This window comes from Phalangium opilio, unplaced genomic scaffold (assembly GCF_054372755.1).
Source record: "Phalangium opilio isolate 3A_F unplaced genomic scaffold, DU_Popi_V2 ptg000232l_1, whole genome shotgun sequence".
Classification (NCBI taxonomy): Eukaryota; Metazoa; Arthropoda; class Arachnida; order Opiliones; family Phalangiidae; genus Phalangium; species Phalangium opilio.
In genome coordinates this window covers 235,248-259,516 of record NW_028324223.1, presented here as the reverse complement: position 1 = coordinate 259,516, position 24,269 = coordinate 235,248, and the positions used below count along the sequence as shown (strand labels likewise).

Below are 24,269 nucleotides of genomic sequence, written 5' to 3'. Positions count from 1 at the left end.
TAAATTTAATTTTTAATTTTAAATTTAATTTTTAATTTTAAATTTAATTTTTAATTTTAAATTTAATTTTTAATTTTAAATTTAATTTTTAATTTTAAATTTAATTTTTAATTTTAAATTTAATTTTTAATTTTAAATTTAATTTTTAATTTTAAATTTAATTTTTAATTTTAAATTTAATTTTTAATTTTAAATTTAATTTTTAATTTTAAATTTAATTTTTAATTTTAAATTTAATTTTTAATTTTAAATTTAATTTTTAATTTTAAATTTAATTTTTAATTTTAAATTTAATTTTTAATTTTAAATTTAATTTTTAATTTTAAATTTAATTTTTAATTTTAAATTTAATTTTTAATTTTAAATTTAATTTTTAATTTTAAATTTAATTTTTAATTTTAAATTTAATTTTTAATTTTAAATTTAATTTTTAATTTTAAATTTAATTTTTAATTTTAAATTTAATTTTTAATTTTAAATTTAATTTTTAATTTTAAATTTAATTTTTAATTTTAAATTTAATTTTTAATTTTAAATTTAATTTTTAATTTTAAATTTAATTTTTAATTTTAAATTTAATTTTTAATTTTAAATTTAATTTTTAATTTTAAATTTAATTTTTAATTTTAAATTTAATTTTTAATTTTAAATTTAATTTTTAATTTTAAATTTAATTTTTAATTTTAAATTTAATTTTTAATTTTAAATTTAATTTTTAATTTTAAATTTAATTTTTAATTTTAAATTTAATTTTTAATTTTAAATTTAATTTTTAATTTTAAATTTAATTTTTAATTTTAAATTTAATTTTTAATTTTAAATTTAATTTTTAATTTTAAATTTAATTTTTAATTTTAAATTTAATTTTTAATTTTAAATTTAATTTTTAATTTTAAATTTAATTTTTAATTTTAAATTTAATTTTTAATTTTAAATTTAATTTTTAATTTTAAATTTAATTTTTAATTTTAAATTTAATTTTTAATTTTAAATTTAATTTTTAATTTTAAATTTAATTTTTAATTTTAAATTTAATTTTTAATTTTAAATTTAATTTTTAATTTTAAATTTAATTTTTAATTTTAAATTTAATTTTTAATTTTAAATTTAATTTTTAATTTTAAATTTAATTTTTAATTTTAAATTTAATTTTTAATTTTAAATTTAATTTTTAATTTTAAATTTAATTTTTAATTTTAAATTTAATTTTTAATTTTAAATTTAATTTTTAATTTTAAATTTAATTTTTAATTTTAAATTTAATTTTTAATTTTAAATTTAATTTTTAATTTTAAATTTAATTTTTAATTTTAAATTTAATTTTTAATTTTAAATTTAATTTTTAATTTTAAATTTAATTTTTAATTTTAAATTTAATTTTTAATTTTAAATTTAATTTTTAATTTTAAATTTAATTTTTAATTTTAAATTTAATTTTTAATTTTAAATTTAATTTTTAATTTTAAATTTAATTTTTAATTTTAAATTTAATTTTTAATTTTAAATTTAATTTTTAATTTTAAATTTAATTTTTAATTTTAAATTTAATTTTTAATTTTAAATTTAATTTTTAATTTTAAATTTAATTTTTAATTTTAAATTTAATTTTTAATTTTAAATTTAATTTTTAATTTTAAATTTAATTTTTAATTTTAAATTTAATTTTTAATTTTAAATTTAATTTTTAATTTTAAATTTAATTTTTAATTTTAAATTTAATTTTTAATTTTAAATTTAATTTTTAATTTTAAATTTAATTTTTAATTTTAAATTTAATTTTTAATTTTAAATTTAATTTTTAATTTTAAATTTAATTTTTAATTTTAAATTTAATTTTTAATTTTAAATTTAATTTTTAATTTTAAATTTAATTTTTAATTTTAAATTTAATTTTTAATTTTAAATTTAATTTTTAATTTTAAATTTAATTTTTAATTTTAAATTTAATTTTTAATTTTAAATTTAATTTTTAATTTTAAATTTAATTTTTAATTTTAAATTTAATTTTTAATTTTAAATTTAATTTTTAATTTTAAATTTAATTTTTAATTTTAAATTTAATTTTTAATTTTAAATTTAATTTTTAATGTCTTTGAAATGTTTGAACATAAGGTGCAAAAGGAACCATTTTAGTTGCTTTTCAGATAGTAAATGAACGCGTGTTAATTTTTTTATTTGCAAGAATTGTTTAAAAATGATGTTAATATAAGAAAAATCCTGGTCATTGTATTTTGCACCCGTTTCTTCGTTGCTGAGTTATCTTTTAATAAATAAAATTTACAATTTTTTAAAGTTTAAATTTTAAATTTTAAATTTTAAATTTTAATTTTAATTTTAAATTTTAATTTTAAATTTTAAATTTTAATTTTAAATTTACTTTTTTTATTTGCAAGAATTGTTTAAAAATGATGTTAATATAAGAAAAATCCTGGTCATTGTATTTTGCACCCGTTTCTTCGTTGCTGAGTTATCTTTTAATAAATAAAATTTACAATTTTTTTACAATAACTTTCTACAATTTTATTTTAACATGTTATCAATTAGGACTGACTTAAGGTGTGCTTAAGAATGTCGACGAGTTTAATAGAGCTATCTCAGAAGGCTTAGTGTGACGTCACCCATGCTATTTGCCCATAGAACTAAAGCGGTACCAAACATGGCCGCCAACTGCCAAAGCTAAACGGTGACGTTTTACCTAGGCACTGACGTCATAACTGAGATAGCTCTATTAATCCTACTTGAAAGATTTTTCGGGCTCTCGGTAAACGAAAATTCTAGCGCGAGCTCATCTAGATCTATAAATGGAACACAAAAGTGAGCATCCCCGAGTAGAAAATGGAGTACTCTATAAGCCTATCACAACTACGTTAATCCTTATAGAGTAGTGTTGGTAGAGAGGGGAGTAGACGGTGTATCCCTCCCTCTAGGCGCGCTTTTGTAAGAGGGGATACTGTACGCGCCTGGTAGGGGGGAGTAGACGGTGTATCCCTCCCTCTAGGCGTGCTTTTGTAAGAGGGGATACTGTACGCGCCTGGTAGGGGGGAGTAGACGGTGTATCCCTCCCTCTAGGCGTGCTTTTGTAAGGGGGTAGGGGGGATGACACTGACCTAAGAGATAGAAGGGTATGGCGTTTGCATACCTAGAACTGACATTACTCTATAGGGACTTGGCAATTCGGGCTTAACTCCGCCCCCAGCGCCATTATGGTATGTTTTTTTAACAGAATGAAAGCTACATAAGCCCCTCCTCCTGGTATGATTTTTAGCAGACGACGCATAGTGGAAAAAGTACTATTGTAGAATTTTTTACTTTCGGCAATTTTCGGCAGATTGCAAGTTGGCGGTAATTTAGTGAATACCTTTCTGACGTCATTCAGAGTATTCTTCTTCAATCAGCGACAGCTTATTTACAGCCCTGAGCACCGTCTACATGTAGTACATACATTTCCGCGTTCAAGTGTCAAAAATCCGAACGTCTGGATGTGTAGTGTACATTATAACTGGCTTCTTTCAAATCAAGTTAATTATTTAGGAAGTTAATGATTTATAAATTATGTGATCACTGGAAACTTTAATTTTTAATTACCAATGCCTTATTGACATATTAAACAGTTAGAAGTTAACTATCTAAAATTAAAATGGCAATCGCTAGACCACCTGGAATGGAGTTTGACCATAATTGGCCGGAAGCTTCCGAGTTTCTATCACTTGATTTTGGACCATTTGAAACTGTTCATCGATGGAAACGAATGCCTGAATGTGACGAATTTGTAGGAGCAAGGTAATTAATTATAATTACCCCTTTATTATTTATTTAGTAGCCCCTAAATTAATTAAAATATTATAGACGTAGCAAACATACAGTTGTAGCCTATAAGGATGCCATTTATGTCTTTGGCGGGGATAATGGGTATTTATTAAATAATTTATGCGGGTTCCTCGTGTTAAATTATGTCGTATATATTAGGAGACACATGTTAAACGATTTACTGCGATTTGATGTTAAAGATAAGTCTTGGGGAAGGGCATTTACAACTGGTATCCCACCAGCGCCTCGGTACCATCATTCTGCCGTTGTTCATGAGAATAGCATGTTCGTTTTTGGCGGTTACACGGGAGATATTCATTCAAACTCCAATTTAACCAATAAAAACGACTTATTCGAGTACAAATTCACCACTGGTCAATGGATTGAGTGGAAATTTGACTTGTAAGTTGTTTTATAAATCAACTTAAAACCATCGGGAGGGACTTTTAAATAAAACGACAATTACTAGACCAAGTATATGCCCCAGAGTACCAGTACCCGCTTGCAGATCAGCGCACGGCGCTGTAGTTTATGATGGGAAATTATGGATTTTTGCCGGATATGATGGCAACGCTAGATTAAACGATATGTGGACAATATCGTTATTGGGCGATAGAAAAGTATGGGAGGAAGTACCCCAACGCGGGGATTGTCCCCCTACATGTTGCAACTTTCCTGTTGCGGTTGCAAGGAATAGTATGTTCGTTTTCTCAGGCCAAAGTGGCGCCAAAATAACAAACACCTTGTTCCAGTTTAATTTTGAAGGAAAATAGTGAGTTTTAACGATAAAAATTAAAAACTCGTAAATTAAAATTACGAAACCATTTTAAATTTACACTTAAGTTGGGCAACAATATCAACTGAGCATATTTTAAGAGGCGCTCCTTCCCCTCCAACCCGCCGTTATGGCCACACAATGGTTGCTTTTGACCGTCATCTTTACGTATTTGGCGGAGCTGCTGATAATGCCCTTCCTAGCGAACTCCATTGCTTCGATCTTGACTCGCAAACTTGGTCAACCGTTACCCCTTCAAGTGATAGTCAGATACCTTCGGGACGTTTATTCCACGCTTCCGCCGTTATCGGGGATGCTATGTACATTTTTGGAGGAACAGTAGACAATAATGTTCGTAGCGGAGAAATGTTTCGGTTCCAATTCTCTTGTTATCCAAAATGTACTTTACACGAAGATTTTGGGAGACTTTTAGAGACAAAGTTGTTTTGTGATGTGGAGTTTATAGTTGGGCCTGTAAGTTTTAATGATAATTAGCCTTATTCCTGATCAGCGCCATCTACCCATAGCGGTGACTTTGAGAACTACTGTAATCGGCAAGCCAATCAGATGTCGCTAAAATCTGGTTACGTCATTTTTGGTAAGACCCGAGAGTGCCAGTCAGTGACGTCACCAGATTTTAGCGACATCTGATTGGCTTGCCGCTTACAGTAGTTCTCAAAATCGCCGCTATGGGTAGGTGGCGCTGATCAGGAATAAGGCTAATTAGGCCTAATTGTGATTAAGTTAATTATGGGGGTTTTAATTACAGGAGGAAGTCAGAATTCCCGCGCATATTGCTTTTGTTACAGCGAGATCTGAATGGTTAAGAGCTTTGATCAAAAAAGCGAAAGAAAAGCAAAATGAATACGTAATTATATCATTTTAATTAATTAATTAATTAATTAATTACCGTATTAATTATAATATTCTTAATTAGCTGGAGAATAATTTAAGGCAAGATCAATTAGATTTAATTGGAAAATCTCATGAAACTCCGATGCTTCAATGTGTCCTACAAGACGCGGTTCCTGAAGCTTTTGAACTCATTTTAACATTTATTTACACGGATAGAATTGATCCCACCAAAAAAGGTTGTTTAATTAATTAATTAATTAGTATTAAAACTAATTAATTAAACTAAATTAAGGGTTTTAATTGAAACAGGAAAAGATCCATTTAGTAACAAAATAGTTTTACTAATGATGGATGTCTACAGATTGGCCGTTAAATTTCATATGAGGAGATTGGAACAACTTTGCGTTCAATATTTAGAAACGGCCATTAATCATAAGAATGTCTTGGTCGCGCTACAAAACGCCTCCGATTTGAAGCTGGACTTCATTAAAGAGTTTTGTTTGAGATTTATTGTTAAAGATCAGAATTTTAACTCGATTATCTTGAGTACCGAGTTTGAAACAATTGCCCAGTCTCTAATGGTTGAAATTATAAGAAGGAGACAAACTGTGGGTGTTAGAAGATTGATTGAACCCAATTTCGACTCTACAGGTAAAGTTTTAGGCCTATTTTATATGCTAAGCCTACTTTTATCAATCAGATTTGTTAAGCCTAGTTTGGTCTACTTTTAGCAATGAGGTTTGCTAAGCCTAGTTTGACCTACTTTTGTTAAGTTGCTCTAAGTTTAGTTTAATATACTTTTCTTAAGCCTACTTTGTTCTATAAGTCAACGCTCTAAGCCTAGTTTGGTCTACTTTTGTTAAGCCTACTTTGGTCTATAATTCAACAAGTTATGCTAAGCCTAGTTTGGTCTACTTTTGTTAAGCCTACTTTGTTCTATAAGTCAACGAGTTGCTCTAAGCCTAGTTTGGTCTACTTTTGTTAAGCCTACTTTGTTCTATAAGTCAACGAGTTGCTCTAAGCCTAGTTTGGTCTACTTTTGTTAAGCCTACTTTGGTCTATAATTGAACGAGTTGCGCTAAGCCTAGTTTGGTCTACTTTTGTTAAGCCTACTTTGTTCTATAAGTCAACGAGTTGCGCTAAGCCTAGTTTGGTCTACTTTTGTTAAGCCTACTTTGGTCTATAATTCAACAAGTTATGCTGAGCCTATTTTGGTTCATTTTATGCTAAAATTAGGCACCACGCTTGAAGAAGACATGGAAAATTTCTTAAAAACTACTGGGCGTGAATTTTGCGATGTTGTTTTGATGTTAGATGATCAACCAATCCCTTCTCATAAAGCGATCTTAGCAGCGAGATGCAGTTATTTTGAAGCAATGTTTCGATCATTTATGCCCCAAGATAATCAAGTTACCGTAAGTTTAACTAATTAAACTTAATTACCAAGTGATTAACCCATAATTTTAGATAACCATTGGAGAAATGGTACCATCAGCTCAGTCATTCAATACTCTTTTAAGATATATTTATTACGGAGAGATAACAATGCCACCGGAAGATTCATTGTATCCTTTAGGCCTATTTTGGTCTATTTTTTAAAGTTAGGCTTAACGTAACCAAGGCTTAAGAAATAATATTCATTTCTTAATTAAAATTGTTTCAGATATTTATTTTCAGCCCCGTTTTTCTATGGATTTACAAATAATCGTTTACAAGCATTTTGTAAACAAAATTTAGAAATGAATGTGACGTTTGAAAACGTTATTCAGATTCTGGAAGCGGCTGATAGAATTCAAGCCACTGATATGAAGAAATACGCGCTTCATTTGATTGTTCATCATATTGTTAAGGTTAGTAATGTTCAAGGGTCAAAGGTGAGTTTTTATTTATTTTTAAATGATTTAGGTCGCGAAATTGCCCCGAATGAAGGTTGTAAGTCAAAAGTTATTGTATGAAATTCTGATTGAACTCGCCAACGAAAGGAGCGAGTCTAAAATGTGCCAAGATATGTCATCGGGTAGTTTATGCTTCGATAATTCCTCATAGATTTATTTTTTTAGTGTTCTTATGTAGTAAATCTGGAATAAAAACTAATGAAATATTATTTGTACTTGATTTTTAATATTAAAGTATCGAATTTAGGCATATCGCTAAGTTTAATTAATAAACTAATTTTTTAGGCAAAATAAGATTAACGGGTTTTATCGGGTTGAGTTTATGACGTCACAAACGCAGAATCTCTTTAGTGTTCTTATGTAGTAAATCTGGAATAAAAACTAATGAACTATTATTTGTATTTGATTTTTAATATTAAAGTTCGAATTTAGGCATATCGCTAAGATTAATTAATAAACTAATTTTTTAGACAAAATTTATCGGGGTTGAGTTTATTACGTCACAAACACAGAATCTCGTATAGAGTAATGGCAGCCCTCTGCCTTCGACTGTATTAAGCTCTATGGGGAATAACATGGGGTGCCATTAGTCTATAATCTTATCTTACGCGAGCGAGTGGATTTTAGTGGTGTGTTTTTGCGAGCTGTGCCATTCTTTTACGGAAAAGTTGATTAACTTTAAAGAAGATTATCTGGATTTTGTGCGGATTATCAAAGGTACACTATAAACTAACATATGTGATAGTTTAAATAAGAATAATTATTGTAATTAAGCTGTTAAGCTAAACGGAAATTGTTCGATTTGTGTTGTTAAGCCTTGGTCATATATATATAAATTCTTTTTTTTTGCGTTTTTATTCAATTTTGTTAAACATTTTGTATTAAAATACGAAATTAAAGAAAGTTTTAAACAATGGGTCGTTCAAGATCCCCCGAACGCGACTCTAGGCATGATAAACATAGAAGCAAATCTAGAAAACATAAAAAACATTCTAAAAGCCACCATAACAAATCCCATAAACGGAGAGACAATTCATCAGCTTCTTCTAGCAGTGATTCAGATTCTTCCCCAGTAAGAGATAAGCGCGATACCCGTTCTAAATTAACCGCCGAAGAAGAACAGTTATTAAGAATTCAGCAACTTAAAGCTCAAAAAGAGATGATGAAGGCTATTGAAACTCCGGAACAAAAACGTCTTAGGCGTTTAGCTAAAAAAGAAGCTAAGGAACGTAAACGCAAGGAACAAATGGGCTGGGATGAGGATTATATGGGTTATACCAACACTGATAACCCATTTGGTGACGCAAATCTATTGAAAACATTCGTCTGGAACAAGAAACTTGAGAAAGAAGGTTTAGTTAATGTTGCCGTTGAGGAAATTGAGAAACAGAATGGTTTGAAGCTTGAAGAAAACCGTAAAGAATTGGAGAAAGTTAAGCAACGCAGATTGGAACGTGAACGTGAAAAAGAACAACGCGAAGATGAATTGACGCGAGTTCAACGCGACAAAGAAGCTGCTCAGTTCAAAGAATGGGAGAAACAAGAAGATTCATTTCATCTTCAACAAGCAAAGTTGCGTTCTAAGATACGCATCCAAGATGGCCGCGCGAAACCCATCGATCTTTTAGCTCGTTATATCAGCGCCGAGGAGGAAGATTTCACCGTTGAAATGCACGAACCATACGTATACCTAAATGGACTTACCATTAACGACTTAGAAGACTTACAAGAAGACATTAAAGTCTACATGACCTTAGAAAACGGGAAAAACCTGGATTACTGGCGCGATCTCCAAATTATAGTCGATGACGAAATACATAAACTTCATCGTTTAACATCATCGGATAGTACGCACGTCGGTGATAGACGCGAAGGAATCAACACCGCGGTTAGTGGCGAAGTCGTATCAGTCTTTAAAGGCAAAACTCCAGCGCAATTACAAGCCTTACACCAACAAATCGAACGCAAAATCCATTCCGGCGAAGAAGGAGTCGATATCGGATACTGGGAGACACTCCAATCGCGTCTTAAAGCCTATATGGCCAGAGCTAGACTCCGCGAACGTCATCAAGAGAACCTACGACAAAAACTGTTCCAATTGAAACAGGAACAAGGAGTAGCCAGCGCGCCATTATTTCCTTGCGTTAATTCGGGAAATGAGTCGGATTCTAAAGATTCCTCGACCCAACCTGGACCATCCACTTCTTCCAGAACGGTGGTGGAGAATATTACGTCAACTGCCTCAACATCCAGCAAAAATACTGATGATGAAACGGCCAATGAAGATAAACCCAAAGAAGATGAAGTTGACCCCATTAAACAATGCGAGGAGGAATACGCGAATGGCCGCTACTCCCCCACACTTTTGACGCAAGATAACTTAGAACCTGGGACAATTCTAGTCGATCCCGCTGAGGATGAAACTAGGCTTAACTTCACGCGTCAACGACTTATGAACGTATCAGGACCAGTTGACGACCGGACTGCCGAAGAGAAGGCATTTGAAGCTGAAGCCAGAAAAAGTATGGATGGAGATGAATCCATCTTTAGCGTCGAATCCCCCGTTGACAAGACTTACTTATGGTCGGATAAGTACCGTCCGAGAAAACCACGGTACTTCAACAGAGTCCATACTGGTTTCGAATGGAACAAGTACAATCAAACCCATTACGATATGGATAACCCGCCCCCAAAGATCGTACAAGGATATAAGTTCAATATATTCTTCCCGGATTTGATTGATAAAAGCAAGACGCCGGAGTATTCTTTAACAGCATGTCCCGATAATAAGGATTTCGCCATCTTGAGGTTCCACGCCGGACCACCTTACGAAGACATCGCCTTCAAGATTGTTAATCGCGAATGGGAGTATTCGTATAAACGAGGATTTAGATGTCAGTTTCATAATAATATCTTCCAGTTATGGTTTCATTTCAAACGTTACCGATACAGAAGATAGACGCGTACTTCTATTGAAAATTGCAAAAAAAATATTCATTCACTATGTAACCAATAAATTTATATTTCAAGTGTATTTTGGACTTGTTGTGTCACGTGTTTTCTATTTAATTTAAATGGTTAATTAATTAATTAAGGCTTAATTATTTTAGGTGGAAAACTATTGTAATTGAAAATGTTGGAACGAAATCCAGGAATTCCTTTAAGTAAGTATGGATGGTAGGCGCCTACCATGAGTTGGTAAATACTCCGAGTTTCGTGACCCTTGACCTTGAAGAAACCCTGTTGGCTTAGGTTCCGCCCCAAACTTTAAACCCACGAGTTCTAAGACCTTAAATTCTTAACTTATGGATGGTGCCACAGTCCATGAGTTGGTAAACGTACCTTCGTTTCGTGACCCTTGACCTTGAAGAAACCCCTGTTGGCTTAGGTTCCGTCCCAAACTTTAAACCGACGAGTTCTAAGACCTTAAATTCTTAACTTATGGATGGTACTACAGTCCATGAGTTGGTAAACGTACCTTCGTTTCGTGACCCTTGACCTTGAAGAAACCCCTGTTGGTTTAGGTTCCGCCCCAAACTTTAAACCCACGAGTTCTAAGACCTTAAATTCTTAACTTATGGATGGTGCCACAGTCCATGAGTTGGTAAACGTACCTTCGTTTCGTGACCCTTGACCTTGAAGAAACCCCTGTTGGCTTAGGTTCCGTCCCAAACTTTAAACCGACGAGTTCTAAGACCTTAAATTCTTAACTTATGGATGGTACTACAGTCCATGAGTTGGTAAACGTACTTTCGTTTCGTGACCCTTGACCTTGAAGAAACCCCTGTTGGTTTAGGTTCCGCCCCAAACTTTAAACCCACGAGTTCTAAGACCTTAAATTCTTAACTTATGGATGGTGCCACAGTCCATGAGTTGGTAAACGTACCTTCGTTTCGTGACCCTTGACCTTGAAGAAACCCCTGTTGGTTTAGGTTCCGCCCCAAACTTTAAACCCACGAGTTCTAAGACCTTAAATTCTTAACTTATGGTTGATACCATAGTCCATGAGTTGGTAAACGTACCTTAGTTTCGTGACCCTTGACCTTGAAGAAACCCCTGTTGGCTTGGGTTAGGTTACGTCCTAAACTTTAAACCCACGAGTTCCAAGGGCTTAAGCTTCTATCCTTACCCATGAGTCAATAGATATACCATAGAGTAATAGCACCGAGTATCATAAACAAATTTTAAAGATGTTGAGGATTTTCACTATGAAACGTCCAAATACGTCGTCAATCTACCAGCCCTGACTGAACATTACAACCACCTTAAAGACCGTCGCGTGGTCAAGGGTGACCACGAAGCCGCTTGGCTCTTGAAAGCGGTTACCTGTTTGGATTTGACCACCCTAAACTCAAACGATACTCGAGGAACTGTTGAACGTCTTTGCACCAAAGCCGCTCATCCAATTACCCAAGAAAACTTGGACACCGTTGGACTTAATGAAGACGATGATTTTCTGAAGAGCATCAAAGTAGGGGCCGTTTGCGTCTACCCTTACCATGTCCGAGAGGCCGTCGAGAAATTGAAGAAACTTAAAGTGGACATCCCCGTCGCTTCGGTTGCCGCTGGCTTTCCAAGTGGACAGTATCCCCTCGAGACCAAACTACGCGAAATTGAACTTGCAGTTGCTGATGGAGCCAAAGAAATTGATATTGTTGTTAATAGGAGTTTGGTCGCAACTGGGGATTGGCAAAGTAAGTTACAGTTTTGTTTTGATTGGTTCTGAACGTTGCGGGAGGTTCAAATTGTGTTCATAGCGTCAGGGAAGATTTGAAATTGTGTTCATAGTGTTGGGAAGGGTTCAAATTGTGTTCATAGTGTTGGGGGAGGTTCAAATTGTGTTCATAGCGTCGGGGGAGGTTCAAATTGTGTTCATAGTGTTGGGAAGGGTTCAAATTGTGTTCATAGTGTTGGGGGAGGTTCAAATTGTGTTCATAGCATCGGGGGAGGTTCAAATTGTGTTCATAGCGTCGGGTGAGGTTCTTGTGTTCATAGCGTCAGGGAAGGTTGAAATTGTGTTCGTAGTGTTGGAAATGGTTCAAATTGTGTTCATAGCGGCGGGGAAGATTTGAAATTGTGTTCATAACGTCGGGAAAGGTTTGAAATTGAGTTCATAACATCGGGGAAGGTTTGAAATTGAGTTCATGGCTCGAGGTAGATTTGAAATTAGGTTCAGAGCGACGGGAAACTTTGAAAATTGGTTGAAAAGATCAAGGAAACGTTATGGGTTCATTCCAGAACTCTACCACGAAGTTCGTGCTATGAGAAAGGCTTGTGGGGAAGCCCATTTAAAAAGCATTCTCGCTATCGGCGAAATTAGTTCCATGCATGACGTTTATCGTGCCAGCATGATATGTATGATGGCCGGTTCGGATTTCATCAAAACCTCAACGGGAAAAGAGTCAATCAACGCCAGTTTAATCGGAGGACTCGTCATGGCTCGAGCCATAAGGGAATATTACTCCAAGACCGGCTTCAAAGTTGGTTTCAAACCCGCCGGTGGGATACGTACCACCAAAGACGCATTGAACTGGATGATACTAATGAAAGAGGAACTGGGAGATGATTGGTTGACTCCACAACTCTTCCGTATCGGGGCCAGTGGACTTCTTCACGATATCCAGAGACAGTTGTACCATCACTTAACCGGGAGATACGCCAGCGTTCGGGACCTACCCATGGCTTAACTCTGGACAGACATCAGTCCCTAAAGGTGCGTCACAATTACTTAATTCCTACGCATGATTGTACAGTACCAATTATTTTTGTAAGTTAAGTTCGACTTTATTGTCGATTAAACAAATCAAGGCACACACAAATATGAAATGTTATTGTTTGGGAATAGTTTTAAATATTCGGGCATTGTTCGGGTTTAATGCATTTTCCGCGATGTAAAACTTTGTCTGCCGGACATTGACAACCGGAAATACAGGGTTTAAAACATTGGGCGTCTAAAACACCCAATGGTAAGTCTTTATTCTCGCATGTCCTCGGACAAGGAGGTCCGCATTCGTCAAAAATAAGACCCAATTCTTTTGGACAACCAATATCTATTTGGGTAAAATTGAATGTTTTAAATTTGACTTTGAGGCACCATGATCTATCTATGTATCTTACCGCATAATCCTGGTTTTCTCCAGCTGAGTATAACGCCAACTTGCGAGCATTTGCGCGAATACGTCCCCAGTATATCGCAGAGACAGTCGAATGTCTCCCAACACGCGCATAAATCGTAAACGCAGGATGCGTAGTACGGTTCAGGAGAGAATACTTTATGACAAGGTCGAAACGCTGCGCCTTTTAATACTGAGCATTTGATATTCGCGAGTTTGACCGCCTTGTAACCTCCCCGGCTACATGGGTCTATTTCCTCCGTTTTTTGACACGAATCAAGTTGTAGTCCCGGGGTCTACAATATGAAAGTGTTAGAGCCATTAGTTGCAAAAGGTTAACTTTGTGAGACATACCTTCCAGCTGTCCCCAAAGTAGGTTTCAGACGTGGCAATTTGTCCACCGGGTAGCCGTAGGTCATCTTGAGGGAAACTGTTGAAATTGCCACAAAGTCCGCAAACTTTATTGCCGTAATTGCCCGATACACTAACTTCCACGAAGCTTTCCCCGTCCCATATGACTTGAACTCCAACGTTTGTTGATAGTAAGACCGAAGTACCCGCTGGTTCGATGTAAAAATGTGATTCTTGTAGATACGGGACTGTTACGGGTTGGTCGTTAACCTAAGTAGGTGGAAGGTAAAGAGCCTCTCGTTTTTTGGGTGCTACAAGTTTCATTTGAAAGCCCCCAATACATATCTATACTTAAATATAACCTACCATAATAGTTGGGCCCTTGTAAAGGTCAATATTGACGCCTCCAATTTCTACGTGGACACTTTCAGTCCATGAAACTACTTTCTTTCCTCTATCACTGTTCTGTACCTCAACGGTGAAGTTCCCAGAGTCACAATCCTTAGCCAGGACGTATCTGCAAGTCCCCTGAAAATGTATTATCTGTCCATCGAATGTCCTGTAGTGTGGGTCCCCAAAGGCAGCGCAAGTAGCTGGTTCTATTTGTGGTGATAAAATTACAACTTGTAAATTCTTAACTTAAGATAATTAAAGAAACATCGTACTTAGAATACACTTGGGGCAACATAAACCAGGGTCTATAGTCGGGGTATAACCATCCGGACACCTTAATGGAGGACATCGTTCGGTATGACACCTAACTACTTGATTCGAACAAGTACATTCGGTACATGTATCTAATTTCCATATCTCCCCATTTTTATAAATTTCGTCCGAGTAGATACAACTCAAATCGGTCAAATTGACGCATTGACCACAACACTCGGCAGATTGTCTAATTAGATTTTGGTTTTCAAGGCAGTTATGTTGAGGGCAGATTTCTTTGGTGCAGTTTATGTTACCATTCTGTAATTCAATAAGTATTTAAATAATTTATGCGAGAAAAATATGGACTACAAACCTGACAGGCACATTTTAGGCAAGGGTCATCCTTCTGCGTCCATCTGGAATTGTTTGCATGCATTTCTTTGTCGATTTCGGACACACAAACCGAGCAGGTAGCGCAACATTCTCCCGGTTCCCTCAATAAGTATTCCTCAGGGCAGTTGTCCCATCTTGGACATATTTGTCTGATACATATCCAAGTTGAATCCTACCACAAAGAACTTAAATTTATCTGGTTCAGTTCTTCAAGTTCAGTACAAACCTACCTTGCATTCGCAAGTGAAACAAGGATCGTTTGTTGGATGTTTCAGATTGTCAATATCATTTTCATGACACGCTGTACTTAACCCCGAACAAGTTGGACAACATTCACCAATTCTCGCTGGTTTTATTGATTCTTTTGGGCAACCAATTAACGGGGGGCAGTGTTGACTAAGACATAGTAATTGTCCCGATTCACACGTACAAATTTCGCAAGGGTTATGGTTTGGGTTGAATGTTTCTCCGGATTTGTAAAGTTTTGAACCGACTGTACAACCTTTATGGGTTTGATGAGGCACTTTCAGCACTTGATTTGGAAAAAAATGGTAAATGAAACTTACCAGGACACATGGGGCAACATTGGCCGGGCACTGGTACAGGGTTTACGCAAGGGACAACGCATTGTAATTGAGCGCATGATACAATACCGCCGTCGCATTGGCACGAGATACAAGGGTCTTTTAGCGAAGTCCAACTGGAACCACTGTTGTATTCCCGTCCCTCGTACATACAGCCTTAAGTATAGTTTAATTTTATACAAGTACCGCGTCATTTCATGCAGATTAGGACAAATACCTTTGCAAGTTTCGCAGCATTCTCCAGGTTTCCTAATACTAACCGCGCAGGCGATTTGAGGACATACTTTCATGACACAATCCAGTTTACCATCCTATACAAAATGCAACGCTTTAACCCTTGCCAATGGCATTAAAAAGCGTGTAATTACGTACCAGACACTTGCAGTAATTGCAAGGATTATCGGGATCGTAAATTGCGGTACCATTCTGCATTTCGGCGCTACCAAGTAAACAAGTTCCTGTGCAAACCGGACAACACACGCCAGGTTTTGGGTTCTTGCATTGAACCGGTCCACAGGGTTTCTTGTAGCAGTGTACTCTACCTTCTTGGAAATCTATCCAATTACTTATGGAATTGTCTTGATCCTTTTGTCCCTTTGGATTTTTGACTGGTTTGACCTTTTCTTCGATACAAATACATTTTTCGCAGGGCTTATGAGGCGTTTCAAATTCCTCGCCTAGTGCGTATGTGTTGCCATTATGGAAACAACCTATCCGTTGAATTGCACCACCAGCAATTAGTAATTAACTCTTAAGGGCTCCGCAAAAGTAATTGCCAAACCTTCTACGCATATGGGATAGCAATTCCTCAAAATTGGTGATTGGCAATTGTAGGTAGGACATTTTTTAGCACGGCATACCACAGTACCATCCTCGCAAGTACAAATAGTACATTCGTCATAGAAGAGAACCTTATCGCCATTTTTAACCAATTCCCCTTGGTACTCACAGTCTGAAATGTTATTGTGGTATTGATTGATTTTTTTTTTCAAGTACTTACGATTATCAACTTACGGTTGCATTCCGGGCAGCAATTTTCAACCGCTGGATGCAAACACTTTGTCTCTTGACACTTACGTTGAGTGCATGTCACATTGCCACCGTTGCATTTGCAATCAACGCATTTTTCTAATGGGTGCTGGAACTTTTCGGCGTGTTTAAGTAACTTACCCTCTAGAAGGCATCCTTGGTCGCAACTTGGACAGCATTGGTCCCGATTTTGTACGGAATGCGTACAGTAAGCGGGTGGGCATGTTTCAACTTGACACGTGACTTCACCATTCTGTGGGACATTGTGGATTTAGTTTAAGTACTTGAAAATAGTTTTAGACTTATTACTTCGCATTGACATTTGCGACACGTCCCATCGTTTACTATGAAATGTTGTCCATTTCTGTATAATCTTCTTTTAAATTCGCAATGATTGCATTCGGGGCAACAGACCCCGTATGGTGCGGCTGAGTTAGAACAGTTAGCCGATGGGCATTCTAACCGATAACAATATGGTCTCGAGTTCTGTAAATAAAAAATTAACTTTTGAACTGATCCCAGCTGTTAAAATTAACCAAATACTTACGAGACACACGCATTCCTCACATTTGTACTGGGTACTGTTCCATTTTTGTCCTTCACGATAAATAGTGTCCCCTACTTCGCAAGTACATATTGGACAACATTTACCAAGTACTTTTACTGAAGTTAAACAATTTGTCTCGGGACAAGTTCCGTTGTGACAATCTATATTACCGGACTATCATAATTATTGTTATTACCCATCCTGTTTAATTAAATTATTTCGTAATTATGTTTAATTACCGAACAATTACAAGTAAAACACGGATCCTCGAGTATGGGCGCGAATGTTTCGTGATCTTGGTATAATTTTGAGCCAAGTTGACAACCTAATTACGTAACAATTAACACATTATTTGAGGAATTTTAGCCGGTAACTTAAAGTTATTTACCTCGGTCACAATATGGGCAACATTGTCCAGGGATTTTAACCGGATGAGAACATTGATTACCACATTCAATACTTTTGCATAAAATATTGCCTTTCTATTAATGAATTAACTTAAAATAATTATTTAATAATTTTCAATTAAACCTAACCCAAAAACAATTATACTAACATCACATTTGCATTTTACACATGGATCTTCCTGTGTTATGAATTCATATTGGTCAGAGCTCTGAATGCCCTTGTATTCACAGTCCTGGCAAATCGGACAACATTGTCCAGGGATAGATGTCCCTTTTGGGCAGTTTAACACCGGACATATAACGTCCTGACAGTCAACATTGCCTTTTGCGTATTTCAAAATTATAACCTAGCTCAGGGGTTTCAAATTTATTTATAGTTAACTTACCATTATTGCAACTGCAATTCCTGCATAATCCTTCGTCAAATGCCGCACCGTTTGTGTAATTAACACCTTTATAATAACACCCGCTGCAATCGGCGCAGCAATCGAATGTAATAGGGTTCCTGCATTTTGAAACGCAGGTGTTTTTACTGCATTTAATATCGCCTTCGATGCAATTGCATGTTTTGCACTTGTCCTCCGGACTGGGAAATTTACTGCCGTGTTGTAAATACTTCCCTTTATGATCTAGGCAACCTTTGCAACTAGGGCAACATTCCTCCTTTAGGCGCTCAACCTTTTTGCAACTTAATTTGGGACAAGTAGATTTTAAATTGACGCACGTAACGTTGCCGTCTTTGCAAGTGCATAAATTGCACGGGTTATTCGGGGTTGAAAAAAGTTGGCCATTGACAAGCAAGTAATCGTGGTAACTACAGTCTGTGTGTGTTACCGTGGTAATTTAGATAGGTAATTAGGTGTTTCAAACGGGTTACGAACTTACCAGAACACATGGAACAACACGATGTAATTGAATCAAAACCATGTGTACATGTTTTGACACATTTTTCTTTATTCCAACAAGTCATTTTACCCTCGTAACAAAAGCATCGTTGACACGTGGTGTTCGCGTCGTACTTGTTTACGAGTACGGTGCCGTTTAAGTAGTACTTACCTTTATACTCGCAGTCTACGGGGTTGGTAAATTGCTAGCAATTACTTTTCAAGTCATTCATTCATTCAAAGTACTTACAGTTTTCAGGACATGGTATTTCTTCCCCGGTTAGTCAGTCTATGAATGTCACTGAGCAAGTACTTGTGACGTATTTGACTTTACAATGCACGTTAGGGTTGAAGGGACACGTCTTATTGTGACATAACTCGTGGGAACAATAATGAATCGGTGGTTCCTCTTGATATCTATGAAGTACTTGTATTTTACAACCGTTGAGATTTAGGAAGTGATTGATTTGACAATGACCAACCTTATTGGAATCCAGTAATCTACTTCCTTTAAAACATCTACTTCCGGTACTATATCCGTTTTCGTATCCGTCCCCTGATTTGTCAAATCCGTCATATTGACCCACCACATCTGGTCCATGTACCAGTTATCAATGTTACTAGACCTAAATTCGTATGGTTCAATCTGTAATAGCTTTTCTGTCGGTAATTCCTTGATGACCGTTTCGTATTCGACCATCCTTCGGTTGTAAAATGGTCCGTTTGAACCGTAGCTGCAATCGCGTCTGTCCAAACCTTCGAGGTCAAAACCGTATTGGTCATAACCTTCCACGTCTAATCCTTGAGAGTCGAACCCAAATTGGTCAAAAATTCTTTCTTCGTAGTTGATATCGTGCTTGGCACACTTGGTTACTTTGACGCAGTTGTTTTTATGAATACCGTAACGATTGAAACCATTTCGGTCATGTCCTTCACGGTCGTAACCGTCTCTGTTGAAACCATCCTTGTTAAACCCATCAAAATCCCAATTCATTTGGTCAAAACCATTGACGTATCCTCCTTCGTGATTGTTAATTGATATTGGTTTCGGTGGTGGTAATTGGTAATTGGCTTTGCACGCACATTGCAAGGTATTTAAGTATTTAACTTTTAAACTATTCTTCATGACGTCATCGGGGGTAACTCCGAACGGTTCCATTGGGGTATATTTTAATTGGTAATTAAGTTCGTCCGAGTACTTAATTTCCCAGTCAGAAAATAACTTGTCCAAAAACGCGTAGAATTGTAGGAACACCGGGTCGTAGAAACAGTAAATGGTCATCATATGCCCGTCGACTAATCTGTGAAACTGTCCACTGATTCGCTGCATTTTAAGCACAAATTCCGTGTAGTTTTTGGTCCTTAGTATCAGTTCCAAATGTACTTTACTTGGTAAAGTAATTGAAGTTAAATTTCGTCTTAAACACGTTCGAGTTTGGTTCGATTCGTTTTCAAACGGCACGTATTTAACGCATTGGTCGTTTTTACCGTCACCGTTACCCCCCATGACGTTAACTTGCCATAATAGTGACTGCGTGACATCATTATCAATTGTCCAATCATAATACGGTATTGTTATATTCGGCCTGTAGTTCCTCAACTCAGATTCAACCATTTTAAACCAAATTCTATGCCACGTTAGGAAATTCACTCCTTGCGATTGTCCCAAAAATTGCGAATAAGTTTGGGTTAACTCCATCCATTTCGTGGGCCAATCACCGCTGTTTAATTGACGCAATGCGTCATGGTATTCGTCCCATTCTACGCGACTAAAATCGCGGATTTCTTTACGTTTAGTGTCTTCAAAATCGCATTTAATCGAGCTACCTCGTTGACATTCGCATTTTGTAGAGCCAATTGCGAAAGACTCGCCTAGGTTGTAAGTTCTACTTAGATAATTACAAGTACACGTATTGGCGCATTCAATGTCCTCGCATCGTTTACCCAAAGCGAATTGAACGACTTTACGTTTTAGGTAGGGGTAGATTTTTTCAATGGTTTTGCAATCACTCATGGACATGGATCGACATTCTTTGTGGTAACCCGCGGTGAACCCGCATCTATCGTAACCCTTTGAGTTGACCCCTTGACAGTTGAAGCCGTCGCGATCGTAACCGTCCTTGTTGAAACCATTCGCGTCATAGTCTATCACACCATCGTGGTCGCCAATGACGTTGTACCCTATTGTATGTGTTCGATTGTAACATAGAACCATGTCCCACAGTACCTACGGCCTATGATTACCCTCCCTTTTTGTCCCACTCACCTGTCAGGTTGAAACCAGTAATGTAATTGAAGCCCCTTTCGTCGTAACCTTGACAGTCCAATGATTTACTGGTGCTTGTGACGTATCTGAAGCGTTGATTGGTCCAATTAATTTTGGCGCTCGTGTTCTGGTGTTTTCCATATTTGTCATAACCCCTACTGTCGTAACCATCAACTCTACTAGGGTTTAGGGGCACTCTCCAACAACAGGCCCCAATAAGACAATGAATTTTGCAATCGTAATGAGATACGAATGTGTTTCCTTTAGGTTTGCAACCAGTGTAGTTGTACTGGTAACAGTTAAGTCTTTTTGAGTCGTAGTACCAACGTTCAGTTGCACCACAACCTGTTTAAGTTGTTATTTGTTTTTGAGGAAACTTTCTACAGGGTTATATATAACAGTAATACATGCAGCTAATTGGAATTATTGTGTCCCATGTTAATTTCCATGCGGGTTTTGCGGGCCAGGCTTGAGATCTAGTCTAGCTTATCTCCTCCCACAAAGCCCGCCTAGATACGTTGATTTACAATGGGTAGGCAATAATTCCAATTGGTTGTAGGTATTTCTGATATGTACCCTTAGTGATGTCCCTGGGTTGATAACATCGCATGCTACTCGCTTTAACTTCGTATAAGGGTCCTTCAAAATCAGCTGGACACTCGCAATAGTATTTAGTTTCGTTCAGTGACTTACAAGTTGCACCGTGATAACATGGGTTCGGGACACATGGATCTGTAATCGTTATGCTTTACATGATGAGTTATTCAAATACAGCTCAATTAGAGCTTTAAAACGATCCCAAGAACGTCGAAATCGGACCACAAATAAGAAAGTTTGAAAACTTCAAAGTCACTTATTTATGGTCCGATTTAGACGCGGTTGGTCTCGTTTTGATGGTTTTCAAAAGTTCTATTCATTTATAGTCTTACCAATGACGTTGTACCATTCAGGCGTTTGGTAATTAGCCCTAAACGCCCATACATCTTCGTTCGAGTCCTTAAACGGGTACAGTAACTCAGTTTCAAGTTGAGTTGACTCAAATGAACACTCCTTATGACGTTCCTGCCATTTAGTGAACAACATATCAACGTAACTTTGTATCAAGTAGAAAACGGGGTCGTAAGGCGAACCGAGTTCGGTCGTACCATCAAGTCCAAGTACTTTACATAATTTCTTAACGATGTTTTTAACATCCACGGTGAATTTTTCGAAACTATCTCGAGATAACGCTACCATGACGTCATATTTAGTAGGTTGCGCGTGATTGGTTCGAAATTGACGCGATATACACGGTTCCCAATCAATAGTACCATTCTGAAACGCGTGACGTTTGACGCAATTACCAATTGGACGACCCATTTTATTTGTACTCCAAATTAACGAATTTTGAACCGAATCCTCGATGGTAAAGTCCCAGAATGGTAAGGTAACATTACAATTAACTCGTTGCATAATTAACTCGACGTATTTTAAGTACATCCGGTTCCAGAGCAAGTAATTACGGTCTGAAGTCGCGTGGAGGTAATGACTAGTAAAGATTTCCGTTAAGTGTACCCATAAGTTACCAGGACCACTTAACCTCATGATCTTGATGACCTTTGCAAAATTCTTCCATTGGTGATAATTTAAATCCAGGAATTCTAACCTTCTTGTATAATTCGGTCTTTGCCTATGACGTATGACTCTTAATTATACTTAATTTTGGAATGGACCAAGAGCTTACCGACATGATGTAATCCCACCAATCAGGCAGGTGCATTCATTCCCCGTACTGTCACAACCCACGGTGAAGTTGTCTCCTATTCGGTAACGAATTCCAATATCGCATGACGCGTAATCCGTACGCCATGAGTTTCTAACTGGCCAACCGACATGAAAGGCGATGACCTCTGTGTTTTTACTTGCTTTGCAAGTAGATTTACTTTGTTTCTAAAAGAATGGTACATAACTCAATGATGGACCCAAGCGCGATGAATAGAAAATACTTACCACGCAAGTTATAACTTGTGTTGTCTTTGACTTGGTACAACACGCGCCGCGTTCGCAATTATTGACGCATTCAGTCATGGTTAGGAAGGTATTTGAACTTCCACCACAACCTAATGGTATCCGGAACCATTATTAGTCCGATATTAGTAATGGACCGCGTTACCCCTTCACTTACCGGAATAAATAAAGGTTTGGCATTCCTGGTTGGTACTGTTGTAATACCATCTGGCATTATTACCCAGACAATTACCGTATTTGGGAGCTTCAAGGCAACAATTAACCCTATGTTCGCACTGTGTCCCGTAGTAACTCGGTTTACATTGACACCTAAAGGTACCATGGTCCAATAGATGACACGTACCACCGTTTAAACACGGGTTTCGACTACATGCGTTGGTACATTCGATTCGTGACAGATCCGTTTTGCGTAGAATTTCACCATTATCCTATGAACGCATGATAAGTAATTCAAACTTGACTCGTCGGGGTTACCCGATTTGACATACCTGACAAGTACTTATTGTACAATTGTTAATCCATGACTCATCTGAAAGGTAAATTCGATTACCTTCGTGACATACTCGTAAGTTACAAGCTGATATCAGTTTGTCAATGTTTTCAATCAGTATTGTTTTCTTCAATGTAAGAAATTATGTCAGTGAAAAGAATTTTGAAAATTTTTCTTATTCCAAAGACAAACTCACTTCAATTTTGAGTTCGAACAATTCACCATGAATATTGTCCCTTAACTCTGAAGTATCGTTAATAGATTGAGATAATGATTCTTGCGTAATACCTAAATTCATATAATTAATTTAAACCTATTAATTAATTAGTAAATTAAATTAATATCAAAATGAGACTTAACTCAAATTGTAAATACAATTTAAATTACAAAAAATTATCAAAACACGAATGACAAGTTTAAAATCCATGTTATTTTATGAGAGCCGCTTTAGTACCATCACCAAAGACATTTTAGTAACTGAATTTTTCTCACTCTGAACAGTAAGTACATCTAAATATATCAAAAAGGGGGTCCATATAGGGGTCAGAGGTTGATTAACTAGAAGTAATCACGACATTGGAGTTTTCTTTTAAAGTTTACGGGTTTTGTAATAGGATATGCGTCTTTCAATGCATGTTAATCCACTTCTACTTAAGGGGCTTATCTGTTATTGGGTAAAAAATAGACCGAAATACGACTAAATATCCATGATCCATATATTTCACGACAGTTTAACTTAACAGCGTTGTTTTATTATAAAACCAGTACGCAATAAGCTGTGAAACTTAACCTGACTTTGAGCTTAAAATCAAGTACAAATTTCAATATATCCTTATAGTACTTGCTATGGTACACGTATGGAACTGTCAGGACTCAACAGGACTTGTCTACTGGTATCTTGAAGACTTTCACTGGTGTCATGTTTCGTGGTATATTTTAAACTGACTGTCTTAAGTCAGTATTTAACATAGTTAGGCTTAGGTTGTTATGATATGTTTAGGTTAAGTTGTCCATTTTTATATTGTAAATATTGTAAAGATTTGCGAGTTATCTTGAAAGTGTGTTGTATCGCTGTTTCCGGGTATGATAGGGGCTGTCTTTATGTTATGTTATGTAAATATTGTCATGTAGATTTCAAATTTGAGATATGTGGTTTTGTTAGAATATAAAAAAAGAGAAATATATTATATATAAATATATTTTTTTAATATTGACTTT

General features: G+C 35.7%; 4 protein-coding genes across 7 annotated transcripts; 3 read left to right on the top strand and 1 right to left on the bottom strand.

Annotated features, from left to right (window-relative positions):
• The first annotated feature begins 3,470 nt into the window (after nt 1-3,470).
• Lztr1 (Leucine zipper like transcription regulator 1) lies at nt 3,471-7,541 on the top strand. 2 transcript variants are annotated; one of them, XM_089858206.1, is made up of 12 exons: nt 3,471-3,780; nt 3,847-3,909; nt 3,967-4,209; nt 4,295-4,579; nt 4,651-5,056; nt 5,352-5,450; nt 5,520-5,673; nt 5,747-6,088; nt 6,674-6,852; nt 6,905-7,002; nt 7,101-7,287; nt 7,343-7,541. In XM_089858206.1, the coding sequence occupies exons 1-12, from the start codon at nt 3,638-3,640 to the stop codon at nt 7,481-7,483; spliced, it is 2,340 nt and encodes a 779-aa protein (XP_089714332.1). In that variant the 5' UTR covers nt 3,471-3,637; the 3' UTR covers nt 7,484-7,541. The 2 variants fall into 2 exon arrangements, with proteins under 2 accessions (XP_089714332.1, XP_089714331.1); XM_089858205.1 differs by having other exon boundaries at nt 4,277-4,579.
• A 361-nt stretch (nt 7,542-7,902) lies between these two features.
• Nucleotides 7,903-24,157, top strand: Dera (deoxyribose-phosphate aldolase). Of its 2 annotated transcripts, XM_089858212.1 has the most exons (5): nt 7,903-8,049; nt 10,443-10,496; nt 11,523-12,026; nt 12,571-13,045; nt 23,890-24,157. In XM_089858212.1, the coding sequence occupies exons 2-4, from the start codon at nt 10,466-10,468 to the stop codon at nt 13,017-13,019; spliced, it is 984 nt and encodes a 327-aa protein (XP_089714338.1). In that variant the 5' UTR covers nt 7,903-8,049; nt 10,443-10,465; the 3' UTR covers nt 13,020-13,045; nt 23,890-24,157. The 2 variants fall into 2 exon arrangements, with proteins under 2 accessions (XP_089714338.1, XP_089714337.1); XM_089858211.1 differs by lacking the exon at nt 23,890-24,157 and having other exon boundaries at nt 12,571-13,154.
• Nucleotides 8,049-10,366, top strand: cactin (cactin, spliceosome C complex subunit). Its single transcript, XM_089858207.1, has one exon. It carries the CDS (start codon nt 8,246-8,248, stop codon nt 10,289-10,291), a length of 2,046 nt encoding a protein of 681 aa, XP_089714333.1. The 5' UTR covers nt 8,049-8,245; the 3' UTR covers nt 10,292-10,366.
• Nucleotides 13,092-23,833, bottom strand: LOC149612656 (kielin/chordin-like protein). Of its 2 annotated transcripts, XM_089858203.1 has the most exons (20): nt 18,539-18,680; nt 18,290-18,475; nt 17,791-18,225; nt 17,554-17,726; nt 17,386-17,479; nt 17,237-17,322; nt 16,998-17,171; nt 16,760-16,936; nt 16,436-16,703; nt 16,203-16,373; nt 15,794-16,131; nt 15,639-15,732; nt 15,404-15,577; nt 15,068-15,339; nt 14,818-15,009; nt 14,462-14,762; nt 14,163-14,395; nt 13,800-14,066; nt 13,450-13,741; nt 13,092-13,382 (listed from the first exon to the last, which is right to left on the bottom strand). In XM_089858203.1, exons 2-20 carry the CDS (start codon nt 18,372-18,374, stop codon nt 13,180-13,182), a joined length of 4,029 nt encoding a protein of 1,342 aa, XP_089714329.1. In that variant the 5' UTR covers nt 18,375-18,475; nt 18,539-18,680; the 3' UTR covers nt 13,092-13,179. The 2 variants fall into 2 exon arrangements, with proteins under 2 accessions (XP_089714329.1, XP_089714330.1); XM_089858204.1 differs by lacking the exons at nt 13,092-13,382; nt 13,450-13,741; nt 13,800-14,066; ... (13 more) ...; nt 17,554-17,726; nt 17,791-18,225 and adding exons at nt 18,771-20,469; nt 20,555-20,899; nt 21,131-21,286; ... (5 more) ...; nt 23,248-23,339; nt 23,412-23,833 and having other exon boundaries at nt 18,334-18,475; nt 18,539-18,705.
• Nucleotides 24,158-24,269: the final 112 nt, after the last annotated feature.